At 34.1% G+C, this 15,074-nt stretch overlaps 1 protein-coding gene across 1 annotated transcript in view; it reads left to right on the forward strand.

The window, feature by feature from the left end:
* SBF2 (SET binding factor 2) overlaps positions 1-15,074 on the forward strand; it is a 314,832-nt gene that overhangs the window by 145,243 nt on the left and 154,515 nt on the right. The window contains exons 7-12 of the mRNA XM_015563741.1: positions 7,489-7,621; positions 8,835-8,943; positions 10,343-10,456; positions 11,589-11,666; positions 12,816-12,929; positions 13,976-14,104. Of these exons, the coding sequence (XP_015419227.1) occupies positions 7,489-7,621; positions 8,835-8,943; positions 10,343-10,456; positions 11,589-11,666; positions 12,816-12,929; positions 13,976-14,104 (677 nt within the window). The remainder of the gene's footprint in view (positions 1-7,488; positions 7,622-8,834; positions 8,944-10,342; positions 10,457-11,588; positions 11,667-12,815; positions 12,930-13,975; positions 14,105-15,074) is intronic.

A 15,074-nucleotide genomic window follows, 5' to 3' on the forward strand; every position in this document is an offset into this window, starting at 1 on the left:
TCCCTCCTCCCGTCCCCATGCCCCCCCGCCGAGTGCACAAATTTTTGTGCACCAGGCCTCTAGTAAATATATAAAATCATAGTTCTTATCCCAGATATACTTTTAGCCTAGTGGAGAAACAGATATTTTTTAAAATTACAGTGCAGTATAATTAGTGTAGTAATAGAAATATCAAGAGCTAATGTTTAGCTAGCTAGCAAGGGGGAGAAGGGCTTTCCAGGCATAAGGAAGAAGTAAGCAATGTGTAGAACCATGAAAGGCCTTCATGCAATAGTTGTTTGATGATACTTGAGCATAGGGTTGTAGAAAGTCTTCAGAATGTCAGGAAGTAAATCGCTTTTCTTTTCAAAATTAAAGATTAAATATTTATGCTAGTTTTTTAAAGGCAACTATTTAAAAATACCAAAGGCAGACAATTATTGACCGTTTGAGTGCTTGTTCATGAGTGTGCTACGCTTGTTAGAGTTACACATAAAGTATGTAGTTGCTGCATTATATTATTTGAGAACAGTTCCAAAGAATCCTGGTTCAAAACTGTTTTCATTTACTCTGTATGGTGCTTAAGTGCTGCTATTAAATAGCTATCTCTATCTTTGTATCAAATTATCTCTAATAATAAAAGCATAATATGCTAATTATACCAGACGTCCTTCTGGACGAAGCTGGGGCCAGAGGGAAGCCTGAGTCCTGGGTGCCTGCTGGCGGCCAGAGGGAAGCCCGGGTCCCTGGTGCCAGAGGGAAGCCGGTGCCAGCAGCTGGGGAAAGGAGGGCCTACTCTTGCACGAATTTCATGCATCGAGCCTCTAGTCCTTTAATAAACGCAAATGCTCTGAGACAACATATCTATTAAGGGTTATCCTTCATTGTCACAAAGTTCTCTTGTCTAAAAGTATATTTGGCTCTTTCAGCACTCTAGAGATTATTCTTCATATAAAATATGGCCACTGCAACATTTAAGAATATGCAACTTATGAATTATGGCAGGACAAACCGCCCCCTTTTTGTGCCCTGTGGCACTTTGTTCATGTCTCTATCCTTTGTGTTTTAACTATTTATTTACCAATCTGCCATCTTCACTGAACTGTGGGCTCGTAGGAGCCTGCCTCAAATTTATTTATATCCCTCCCTAGAGTTTAGCAGTTTCTTATGTATCTCAACAGCTCCATAAAGCTTTAACAGTAGAACACAGGAGGGAATGGGAGAAGCAAGTTTTAGTTAAAAGTGTTATTTCTGCATCTTGCTTTAATTCCCCAGTTACTCTATACTGTCCTTCCCCTTTGTTTGCTATTCTACTCCTAAGGTCCCTTTTGCTTCCTGGTTCTTAAATGTAGTTGTTAAAGTAGATTTTAATCTGACCGAATCAGAACAGGCACAGACTAGGAATCTAGGCCATTTAGTGTTGGAATAATCTGATGTGATTATCTTAGACCTAGAAAACCAAATATACCCATGTACAATTGCCCAAATCAATTACATTTCTTAACTATTTTTTACTTAGAAGATTTCCATTTCTAACATTTGCAAATAATATTCTCAATTTGTAACATATTAAAATTGCCTCTCAGTGATAGTTACAAAACCAAACTATAAAATATATAAAGCTTGAATCATTGAAGGTAGGGATCTTGGTTTTCTTCATTGCTGTCATCTGGTGTATAGAACATAGTAGGTACTCAACAAATATTGATTGGATGAATGCTAAATCTTCTTTTTCGTGCCTTGTGTCAAGTCATGACCATTATTATATTCTCTCCATTGTGGCTTGACCAGAAAGAACTATAACAAATTGTTTAAGGCTTCTAAAATATATCCTGTCTTAATACAGGGGCCTTTATTTTCTCAGTTTTCCCATTTGAAAGCTGAGACATATGTTCTATTATTATTCAGAAAAGGGGAGGATTCTGGAGAAAAGTTCTTGGTGCTGTTTTTTGTTTTTTTCAATGGGAAACAAATGCATTTGTTAGTGTTTATGTTAGGAATTTTAGAACTTTAACCCTAAAGAAAAGTTAAAATCAGGAAGTAATTTTTCAGAATGTTTTACTATTTGAGTAATCAACAGGATGTGTTTGTACCATTGTACTGAAATCAGTAGTAATTATCACCGGAATGTTTGTTTTTCATATTCTCTCTGTTATTGTGCAGCTTTGGATGGATTCTGGCTAGTGAAGACTAAGTAACAATTCAAGGTTACATAGAAAACTGATTTCCACTTGTAGATGAAAGAAATTGGATTTATGAATAACTATGTAGCTATGAATGCAGCAACAAGCATTGCTAGTTAGGAATAAAAACATTAATGTAATTTCTTAAAATATTTGAGCTATGGGTTATGGTATGCGTAAATTAGGTATGGGTAAATTATTTTGTATTAACCATATAACCTTTCTGGATAATGAAAACATTACCCTTTAAGCACTAGGATATTGTCCCTAACTCATTTCTATTATATGAGACATAACTCCTATCTTAATAAGTTTAGTGTACTATTTCCCCCCTTGATACTATATATTTTTTTTAATGATACAAGTAGGATAGAGCCCTTACAAGTGCATGCCTTTCTTCTTCACTTTATTGCTAAAAAATGCTACCCATCCTCTGAGCCTTCAGTTAGTCATACTCTTTTGGCTGATGAAGGGTCTTGCTTCAGTGTTGAAGGCTGCTTGCTGACTGATCAGCGTGGCGATTGCTGAAGGTTGAGGTGGATATGGCGATTTCTTAAAATAATACAACAGTGAAGTTTGCCACATTGATTGCTTCTTTCACAAAAAAATTCTGTATAGCATGCAATTCTGATTGATAGCATTTTACCCACAATAGAATTTCTGTCAAAATTGGAGTCAATCCTCTCAAAATCTGCCACTGCTTTATCAACTGAGTTTTTTTCACTATTCTAAACCCTTCACGGTCATTTCTGCAATCTTCACAGCATCTTCCTTTGTGTAGTGTACATAATTGTGTGCGCTGTATATGGCTGTTCATCCTGGAGGTTTGTTCACACCAGCATCACCACAAACATATGAGTAACGTGTTGTACTAGCCGTTACAGTGGCTTCAACATCACTGAGCAATAGGAGTTTTCCAGCCCCATTCTAACCTTAGGGGACACATGACTATACAAATGTGAGATTAGACTTAATAATATATTATAAAACTGTTAATTTTGCTGGATATGATAACCATAGTGTGGTTATGTAAGATATTATTTGTATTCTTAAAAACACAGAAGTATTTAGGGCTAAATGTTATAATGTATACAATTACGTGGCTCAGAAAAATGTGCGCGTGGAGGGTATGTTTAGGTCAGAGAGTACACCAGCATGTAAATGTTAAAGCAAATGGAAAAACATTTTGATAATAGGTGAATCATGGTAAAGGCCAGATGGGTGCTCTGTGCATTATTCTTATTCTTGCACCTTTTCTATAAGTTTTAAATTATTTCCAAAGAAATATTTTAAAAGATCCATGTATTCATGATCTAGCTTAATAAATATAGCATCATAAATATAGTTGAAACTTCTGCATATGCCTACTGCTGGGGCTGACTAGCAGACCCTGAGCGATGGATGAATGGATTACTCTGACACAACGTTTGCTGTGAAAGAGAGGACTAAGGGACAGCCTGACTAAAGGAACCAGGCAGCCCCAATTGCCTGCCTTGTTATGCTTTTTATTACAGTTTTTATCTTTAGATACAATCAGTAGGGTAAGTAATCTTGGGAGGACACATGTATTTGTAGTGTCTTTTAAGCAAGGACACCCAAAAATTTAAGCATAAGGATTCCAGTAAACATCCGGGGGTCTGCTCATGCACAGACTTGTTTGGAAAGGTCAAGGAATAATTAGGGGCACTGCCTTCGGCACTCCTGTAAGTCAGAATTCCGATAAACAGGGCAGGCAACCTTCTGCACACTTCCCTTTTCTCATAATGTCCTCCTTACAAACGTTCCAACCAAGTCTCATGCTTCCCCGCACCTACTCTTCCCAAAGATAAACACATCCTTAATTTGGTGTTGATTGGTCCCAAACATAACCTCATATGTTGACTGTATGTTTCTAATTTATATATACCGAAACAGTAATATGTCGTAGTGTTTCATATGGTTTTAAACAATACATAAATGTCATACTGTATAATCATTTTTACACCTTACTTTTCTCACTCAATATTACACTTAGGAGGGTTACTCATGTTGATATATATGGCGCTTGCTCTCTTATTTTCATTGCTATACAGGTATCCTAAAAGTCTTAATGATGTTTTACAATGTTATATTCACAAATATAAATGCTACAAACTTACCTAAAAAGTTTGTATCACTTGAAAGTTGTATTTACATTTCTTTAATAATCATTGAGTTTTATAAATTTTGAATAATAAATTGCTAGTTTTAATTTTTTTGTTTCAGTCAACATTTGCCATCTTCAATCAGAGAAGTATAGTTTCATAGCATGATTTTGGCACTATTCATTTTCACATTTACAGTGTGTCCACTTTTATTATTTCAAGTACTGTTTCAGTGTATTATTTTATTCTTAAGTACATGTGAAAGACTTTCAATAAATAATGGCATTAATAAGAATTACTGTAATGACTAAGTCATAAGGTATGTACATCTTAACTTTATTTATATTCTTCTCAGCAATATGTATATAGTGCCTTTTCCTTACCCATCCTCAAAGAAACTTAGAATTATCAGGATTCAATTTCCGTTATTGTTACAGGTTTAAAGTTGTAAAAACTCATGAATTTATTGGGTTGAATTTTTCTAATTACTAGAGGTGTTGGAGCATCTTTTCATATGTTTATCAGCCATTTTAGTTTCCTCTTCTGTAAATTGTAAGTTCATATTACATTTCACCCTTGAACAGCATGAGAGTTAGGGCCACCGACTCCCTGAGCAGTCTAAAATCCATGTATAACTTTTGACTCTCCCAAACTTAACTACTAAATAGTCTACTGTTGACCAGAAGCATTACGGATAACATGAACAATTGATTAACACATATTTTGTATGGTACATGTATTATATACTGTAGTCTTATAATAAAGTAAGCTAGAGGAAAGAAAATGTTAAGAAAGTCATAAAGAAGAGAAAATATATTTACAATACTTATTGAAAAAAACCCTGAGTGTAAGTTGACCGACACAGTTCAAACCAATGTTGTTCAACTATGTTCTTTTAGGTTGATTTTTTCCTGTTGATTTTAGTGGGGATTTAAAAATCATCCTTTAGGCACCTATCCTTTTACATTTATATACTTCTAGGCAATTTCTCTCAGTCTAAAACTTGTCTCCATTTTTTAAATGTCATTTTTGACAGAAATGTCTTATTTAAAATAATTTATCCTTTCATTTAGGATTTGTGTATTTTACCCTTTCCTTATATAAATTTATAAAGATATTCTCTGACATCTTTTAATGAAAGTTTTAACACCTTTTGATAGTGACTCATGTCACTACTCAGGTGATGAGTTTAGCAAAACGTTTTTGAGGGCCTGCCCTGTGCTTGGCAGGAGGGGTATATCAGTGAATAAGGCCGGAACTGTCTTTGAGGAGCTCACATTTTAATGAAAGCGACATCAGGCAGAAAGAAAATGGGTGAAAGTAGCAGATATATCAAACTGAAGGAAGTGTTCTGAGAGCTGCATCAGTTCAATATTGATCACACTGGTGTGGGAGGTGGCGACGCAATTGGAAAAATGGGGATGTAGGTCCATGAAGGCATTTTGACATAGAGCTCAGACTTCATCTTGTAAGTTGTTTTCAAACATTTTTAGCATCAGAATCCTAACTTCAAAGGAAATTAAAGTTAACAAATACAATAATTATATTAGCCATATTGTCATCTAATATGCCTTGATGATTTACTCTGGTACTATGCTGAGAACCAGGCATTATCCCATTCTTTTTTATAGCAATTTATAGGATAGGTTTTAATATTATCTTCATTTTACCAACTGTGTCTCAGAGGGATTAATATATAAAACATGTTGGAGCAAAGTTTCTCTTACTAAATTGCTTCTGTGGAACAGAATGCTTTTGAAAATCACTACCCCAAAGCATGGGAAAATATTGAAGGGTTTGAGGGATGAAAGTAATATAATCAGATTTATATTTTATGTCCATGATGCTAGAAACTGCCTGGAGGATAGATTTGAAATTAATAAGGACTGGACTAAAGAAACCAGTTATGAAACTCTTACATTAGTCCAAATGAGAGAAGATTAAGAAGCTGAACTCATAAGTTCAGATATATCATATGTGATAAATTGGAAATGAGAAAAGAATATGGCAGCCCTAGCTGGTTTGGCTTAGTGGATAGAGTTCTGCCCAAGCACTGAAGGGCCCTGGGTTCGATTCCAGTTAAGGGCACATACTTCAGTTGCAGGCTCCTCCCCGGCGCCAGACCGTGGTCAGGGTACGTGCAGGAGGCAACCAATCAATGTGTTTCTCTCATATCAATATTTCTCGCTGTCTTCCTCTCTCTTCCATTCTCTCTAAAACTCAATGGAAAAATATCCTTGGGTGAAGATTTTTTTTAAAAAAGAAAAGAGTATAGCAAATAATAATGGGCCATGAAGAAATCTGCATGTGTCACATTGGTTAAGGGAAATACAGAAAGTATTTTACCTTGAGAAAACTAATGGGGTCTATTAATTTAGTGGGTCCATGTAATTAAGGTTGAACAGATATTTAAAAAGATGGTTCATAATAAAAGAGAAAATAAGAAATGATATACTATTTAACTTTAACTTGATAAGTGTGCATGCCATATTTTCTAGAGTTGCCACTAAAAATATAATAAAGGAACCAGCTTATAAATTCCACACTGGTAAAGGGATAAAAGAAGATCCAAGATAAATAGAAATTATAAAGAAAGGGGGGGCGGGAAGAGGTAGAACAAATAAATATATAAGATACTATGTATGTATATATAGAAATAATCATAAGTGTTGGTTGACTAAATGGTCTGGTTAAAAGACAAAGATTGTCAGACTCGACTTTTAAAAAATTTCAACTATATGCTATTTAAAAGAAGTAGAAGGTTAAAATAAAAATAAAAAAGAAGTAAAAGATTAAAATAAAATAATGGAAAAAGATATGCCAGGAAAATTTCAACAGCAAAGCTGGTGTGGTTATATTAACATTAGACAAATGCTCTTTAAAGAGGGAAAAAGTTATTAGAGCAATGGCAGTGTCTAAAATAGGAATTTTAAATACAGACCTTGGAGATTTAGTTGAAAAGAAGGTAATAGTATGTTTCAAAGCTATGTTCAATTAGTGTTAAACTGATTTGAAGAGTAAAGACAAAGTTTGGGAAAACAAATCCCATAAGTTGTATGGAATTTATAGTTTAACCAAATATTTTTCTTCAGAGATTTAAAAAATATTGGCTTTTTCATTCCATGTCATTCTAAGTCTGTGTTTGTTGGCAACACATATAAAATTCAGTGCATTTGGTAAACATTTACTCTTGTGTTTTTCAGGAATTCAAAATGTCCTCAGCCTCTTTTGTGCAGTCCTCACGGAAAATAAGGTTCTCTTCCATTCCTCAAGTTTCCAGAGACTCAGTGATGCATGCAGAGCCCTGGAGTCTTTAATGTTTCCTCTTAAATATAGGTGAGCTTTTTTACTTGTACTTTTATTATTCTCAAATTATGCATTAATTATTAACGATTAGTCAAAACATCATGGCACAATAGTTTGAACTATAAGGTTGTACTTTACAAAGTCATGATTCTGATTGAAATCTAGCCTAGAATTTGGAACTTTTGCAAGCCGTCCATTACTGAGTGTTGATTAATTTAGTGCAAAAGTAATTAATTTGAATAGTATTATCAGTAGCATTTATTTCTCTTTGAATATGGTTGGTGATAAAATTAAGTTAGTGCTGTGATTTTTTAAATATTAAAGACTCATTATTTTTAGGGGTATATTGGTATTATCGTTCTATTAAAAAAAAGAACCCTTATCTTTTTTAGATCCCTACTAAAGTATTTGTATATAATGATAAAATATCTGGATTTACTTCAAATAATACAGTAGGGAAGAGAATAAAAGTAGGTAGAAATATTGTGCATTAGTAATTGTCATATCGGATTGGATATATGTGGCTTTGTTTTATTTTCTTTCTGTTTTCTGAGAGGTATGTTAAAATTTTTTGATGATAAAAAGTAAAAAATAAAATAGTTTAAACAGTGATGCCCGATAGTGCTATAAGCAGAATATCTTATCCTAATATTTTATTGATTTAATATTCATAACATGTAGGAAACTTAAGTTCATACAAACTAGAAAAAAAGTAGACTACAGATTTTATTTTAAAACTTTAAAAAAATATTTACCTATGTGCTTTTCTTAACCCTTAGATAAGCCCTTACTTTTTGTACTTTACCACTCTTATTGAGTGCAAAGTCAAGTGTAGAAAAAAGGAATTTGAATGATTGTTTTATGTAGACAAACCACCAGTATTGATGGGTAGGGCCCATCAGGGAGTCAGTATTACTCGCTGATGTTATATTTCCATGTAAGGAAAAATGCTTTGAAGCCAGATTAAACACCCAAAGAGACTCCTTGTCTAGGAGGGGTGAAGGATAAGGAAGCTGCCCTGGATTCCACTTATTTAGATCTTATTATAGCTGCTTGTATCTTTCACATGAAGATTTTTTTTTAAGTCTGTCCTTTTGAAAATTAAATAGTAATAACCAAGAAAATATTACTGATAATTTCAAAACACAGATAATCTTAAAAAAAATTCATAGCATAAAGATGAAAGAAAAATGTTTATATTATGGAAAAACAAATATATCACATATATTTTCATTATTTCCAGTTATCCTTATATTCCCATCCTCCCAGCTCAGCTACTAGAAGTTCTAAGTTCGCCAACACCATTCATTATTGGAGTACATTCCATCTTTAAAACTGATGTCCATGAACTTGTAAGTATTTAAATTTAAATTGCCAGTTATTGAGGCCAGAGGTTTATCTTATTACCTTGAGTTTTATAACATTTCAACTTACTACTATTTTCAGCTCTATTGCATTCCCTATAGAAAAGATTGGCTGGAAGAAAGCATCATTAAAAAACCTAAACATATTAATTTTTCTATAGCAAATATGAGAGATTTACAAAATGAATTCATTAATATTTTCAAATGCCCTCTCCTGTGGCATATTAAGTTTATCTTCCTGTATTCTTCATCCTGTCTATGGGAAAGGAAAATAAAGTAATCTATGTAGCATTCTATTTATACTTTTGTTATGAGTACTTTAATTTATTCATATTTTGAAATTAGGCCTGTATTAATGCTGAATGGTGGATAACTAAAAAGCAAAAATTATGTGTAAAAGAGTGAAGGATTTTAGTGGAATGCAGGTTCAGTATGAGCCCCACCAGATTATTCTATTTCTTGCCTTGGCCAGAATGGCTCAGTTGGTTGGAGCATTATCCCATATACCAAAAGGTCAGGGCACGTAGGGGAGGATGAAGGTATATGTTTCTCGCATTGATGTGTTTTATTTTCTCTCTCCCTCCCATTCCCTCTCTCTAAAATCAATAAAAAGTGTATCCTTGGGTGAGGAAAAAAAATTATTCTACTTCTCATGCCATGTGAATAGAAAGAAATACCAAAGAAGAAAAGTAATACTCCACATCAATGATTTTTAACCAGTGTGCTGTAACAATTTTTAAAACATGCATTACCTGACTGCTACACGAAGGGATGATTCATGTCCCAGGCAGAACAGTGGGCTAGCCTAAGATTTCAATACACTGTTCATAATGGCATGCATTTAAAACTTACGAATTGTTTATTTCTGGAATTTTCCTTGTAATATTTTCAGACCATTTGACTGAAGGTAGCCTAGACCTCAGAAAGCACAACCACAGATAAGGGGGGACTACTGTAGTATAAACAGAAGCTCAGAAGCCATGAACCCAGAGTTCTTTTACTATGGACAATCAAGAGGCTCTTCCAGCCCTGGCCGGTGTGGCTCAGTGGTGGAGTGTCAGCCCGTGCACCAGATGGTCTCGGGTTCGATTCCTTATCAAGGGCACGTACCTGGATTGCCGGTCAATCCTAGGCCCTAGTGTGGGAGGCAACCAATTGATGTGTCTCTCTCACATCTATGATTCTCTCTCTCTCTCCCTCCCTCCCTTCCACTCTCTCTAGAAATCAATAGATAAAATATCCTTGGGTGAGGATTAACAAAAAAAAACAAACAAACAAAAAAAGGAAGCTCTTCCACACTTGGTTCTTCTCATTTTGAATTAGTGAATATCAAATTAATTTGCTCAACAACAAATATATTAATTATATTAATTTTTATCTCTTTCAGTTAGATGTAATCATAGCAGATTTGGATGGAGGAACTATTAAAATTCCTGAATGTATTCACCTCTCTTCCCTCCCGGAACCACTTCTACATCAGACTCAAGCAGCTCTTTCTTTGGTATGCCATTTTTTAAATAGAAATTTTCTCTTGACTTAAATCTAAACAAAGATAGTTACAATTAAATATAATGAGCAGTGCAATTACTTTTTAAAAAGGTCTTAAAACATGAATATAGTCTCATGGAGTATTTAGGAGTCTTTATTAAATATTATCTAAAGAATATACTTTGAATTCTAACTGAATATTTGTTGTATATTCATTCTTTCACTCAGCGTATTTACTTAGTTCTGAATACTGTCGTAGATATTGGAAACACACGTGTGAAAACAAGACTAGACTCTGCCTTGAAGTCACTGATTCCCCTAACCCTCCATTAGAAGCCAGCACTTTTTCCTTTTCCTTTAACTTCCTAGGGACATCTCATTCCTCCATGATAGGTGTGCTACTTGCAAAACAGTGGGATGTTGTTTTGCCAATGTTTTCAAGTTACTACAGGAAGATGTTACTTATAGATAGATTAAATGTCCAGCATTCTGTGTAATGAAGTTTTAAGAAATCTATGGCCTGGATGGTTCTCATTGAAATGAATTTAATTTTTTGTAGTTATTTTACCTTATTTGATTTGTAAAAGCAGAGTATTTTATTTCACTGACAACATTTTTAGGTGCCCATTGATGCATCATCAGAAAATTGAAACTTAGAAATTCTGCATTTTAAGCCATTACTAGAACTAAAGCCTTCATATTCCCCTCAACATTTCAGTTAATTAATTAATTTTTAATTATACTAAAAAACATAAAAATAAATGCTTGTTTAAAATTTTCAACTATATGGCCAAATAGCTCTGTGGTAGACTATTCCCTTCCCAGAGGTAACTACTGTTTTATAGCTTAGTGTATATTCTTTCAGAACTTTGCATTTTCATTTATATGTACATCGATGCATGTACATATATAGGCTTACATATGTGAATTTTTCTAGAACTTGGGTTTTCATTAAATATTTTCTCTTGGAGATCATTTCACAATAATATATGCAGAACTACCTCAGCTAACTACATTGTTGTTCATGGAAAAAAATATATTGTAATTCATATACTGACACTTTTTCATATGATGTTCCAAGTAGATTAAATAATAGGTTTTATTGACATTAAGATCTTCTGTATAACAAAACTTCTTTGCTTTAGATTCTACACCCAGATTTGGAAGTGGCAGATCATGCTTTCCCCCCTCCACGAACAGCTTTATCCCACTCAAAAATGCTGGTAAGAAGTTTAAGATTTAAGTTTTATGCTTTTAAAGAGAACTGTACTTTTATTTGTACGATTGTTAAAGAAGCTGAATTACATGGACAACCTAGTAAAAATGAGAGTTAGGTGGACAGCTTAGTAAACAGTGCATCAAATTAGAAATCAAGAGAATTGCTGCTGACTCACCTCGTGTCCTGCTCAAAGAGGAGTCACAGGGTAGCACACTGACCAGTGGGGAGAAGGGCTAAAACTGCTGTCCTGAGGAAGCATAATAAGTAACAGACAAAAAATCAGAACCGAGGCTATAGCCTGGAAAATTGTGTCAAGCAGCAAATTAAAAAGGTCAGGCAAGGATAAAAAAAAAAGTGGGGAGAGGGAAACTTACAAAAAATTGTAACAGTATTGTTGATAATAGGAGAGAATCAAGTTTGAGGAGTGAGTAGATGAAAATAGTTCCAACTAGAAGCCATAAAAGGGTGAGTAGTAACAGAGATCCCTTTTTAATTTTGCTCAGTGCATCTCTTAGAGATGAGCTTTGTGGCCAAAGAGCTTCATAGAGCTAGACACCTTTGACAAGTTCCTTAAGCATTCTTGACTATTTCCTCATTAATTAAATAATGGTTGACTAAATAAATCTGTAAGTTTCCTCCCAATTCTAAAACTGTGATTTATATAAAAGCTTGAATTATTAAAACAGAGTTGAAGTCAGACCTTATTAATATGAGAGTACATTTTTATAAGTTGGATAAATTTTGGAAGAATTTTATAAGCTTTAAAAAGTCTTTTTGATTTTTTTCTTTGTATTTGTGATATTCTTTTGGTGGCTTTAAAAAGCAAATGACTTGGGAAATATGCCCTTCTTTAGCATGGTGAAAGGGGAGACTGTGACGTGTTTTTTCGATAGGAAAATTGAATGTACTAAAAGCAAGTTTTGTTTGGTTCAGTTTTAAAAAGAACTATTGAACAGCCTATGCTGCCAACAGTGGAGCAGACTAGATGCCAGTCACTCAGGATTGCCACAAATGAGACTGATGTGTAGAAAGCACAGACATACAGATTTATTTAATAATCCCTCAACTTCTTTACAACTTTCTGATTTTGTGATAATTCATTTTATTTTTTAAGAAATTCAATTACCTAACATGTTTCTTCTGATATTTTCAGGATAAAGAAGTACGTGCAGTTTTTCTTAGATTATTTGCACAACTTTTCCAAGGATATAGATCATGCCTACAGCTTATAAGAATTCATGCAGAACCAGTGATACATTTTCACAAGGTAAGGTACAGAACTATATGGAATCTGTCCAAGATGTAGACTCCAATTAAATAAAACAACTTGGTTGTCCTTTTCTGGCCGTGGATTTTCCCCTTAATTTATCAAATGGGGTTATTTAAAATATCTGTGTGGTTAGATGATGATTTTTTTCCTTTTTATTGAATTTATTGGGGTGATAATTCTTTGACGAGGTATAGTTTTTAATCAAATGAATGCACTATTTACAGACAAAATTAGGCTAGTACAAAGTAGAATCTATTCAGGTGCACAATTCTACAACACATCATCTGTTCACTGTATTGATAATTTTTAATAATACTATGGAACTAATATGTTTTCATTCAGATTGTAATGTTAACTTTAAATTGGTTTTCTCTTAAAATTGAGTGTTAACTTTTGATTTCTCCTCCTGCTTTACAGACAGATTCATTTTTATTCTTTTCAATACCTGTAGTATCTCAGGTATCAAAAACCTTTTTAAGAGAACTATAATTTTTAATAACACATTTTTGCATGAAGACACTTATTCAACCTTTATCTTTCTACTAGAGCCCCGGTACACGGATTCGTGGGGTCCCTTAGCCTGGCCTGCATCCTCTCACAATCCAGGACCCCTGTGGGGATGTCAGAGAGCCAGTTTTGGCCCGATCCCCACAGGCCAGGCTGAGGAACCCCACCAGTGCACAAATCCATGCACCAGGCCGGTTTCGGCCTGATCCCCGCAGGCCAGGCTGAGGAACCCCACTGATGCACGAATCTGTGCACTGGGCCTCTAGTATGCATATAAGATCTTTGGTTAATCTCTTCCCACCCTCCCCCCAACAGCATCCTAACCCACAGCCAATTCTGCGAGGAATCGGGCTCCCTCCTCTACTGGTCAGAGCGTCTGTCCCCCATGGTCATTGCATGTCATAGCTACTGAGCTACCGGTCGAATGGTCGACAATCACTTAGGCTTTTATATATATAGATAGATTATATTTCATTTTGACCACCCATTCATTATTGAGTGATAAATTATTCATTTCACATTTTCTTTCTTTACAGACAGCTTTTTTGGGGCAGCGTGGTTTGGTTGAAAATGATTTCCTCACTAAAGTTCTCAATGGAATGGCGTTTGCAGGTTTTGTTTCAGAAAGAGGCCCTCCCTATAGATCCTGTGATCTCTTTGATGAGGTACAGTTTTTATCAAATGAATACATTATTGATAGACAAAATTAGGCTGGTACAAAGAAGTAGTATTTTAAACTTTTAATCAAAATTATAACTATGTTATACATTAAATATCAAATAATCCAAATATTATTACTATTATGCTTATCAGATCTTGGTATTTAATATGTGGATTAGAACAATTAGAAAAAATATAACTATGGGATATCTCAGACATACATAAAATCTTGAACAACTTAATTTTAAATTGTTGATTAAAATCTTTTTGAAAAAATTGACAGTGATTGTGTAAGTAGAACATTTATTTTTTAAGGCAATAACACAATTCCTTTATTGGTTTCATAGAGAAAAAGTCAAAGTTTTATGAGTAGATATGTGACTTTAAGCAGTTATATATTGTCCATCAGTGTCCTAGAGACATAATTTAGCTTAATAGCATTCTTACTGATATCCGTAATAGCTCCCTTGGGAGATATTAAATATATAAAAGACAGATTTAAGTCTCTATCAAGGAATTGGCCATAGAAAGGGAAAGTTAGAACAGATGCTATTTTGTGTTCATTGTGATTTCTCTTATTTTAATGCATCTTTCCATTTACCATTTAACTATGTTCATAGAAGCCCATTCTCATGGATAGAATGAGGAAAGTTACTCCCATTCCAGTTTCTGAAAGAGTACTGTATTTGAACCAATAAATGTAAAGTTCCTTGAAGTCTGTAAAAGAAAACACTCCTAGCACCCAAGATCGTAGAGAATAGTAATAGTGATCATATTTTGGAGTTGCTGGTTTTATTTTATGTAGAGAAGGTAGGATTCATGGTCTTAAAGATCCCTGGTTCAGAGAAGAATCTTTTGTTTTTATGACATAGAGATAATTAAGTAGTCACAGGTGAAATTGAAAAAAGAGGCACATGTTTTAATTCTGAGTATGGAGAATTGCACCAAATGCTTTAATTAATAGTAAAAAAAAAA

The sequence above is a fragment of the Myotis davidii genome, unplaced genomic scaffold (genome assembly GCF_000327345.1).
Source record: "Myotis davidii unplaced genomic scaffold, ASM32734v1 scaffold118, whole genome shotgun sequence".
NCBI lineage: Eukaryota > Metazoa > Chordata > Mammalia > Chiroptera > Vespertilionidae > Myotis > Myotis davidii.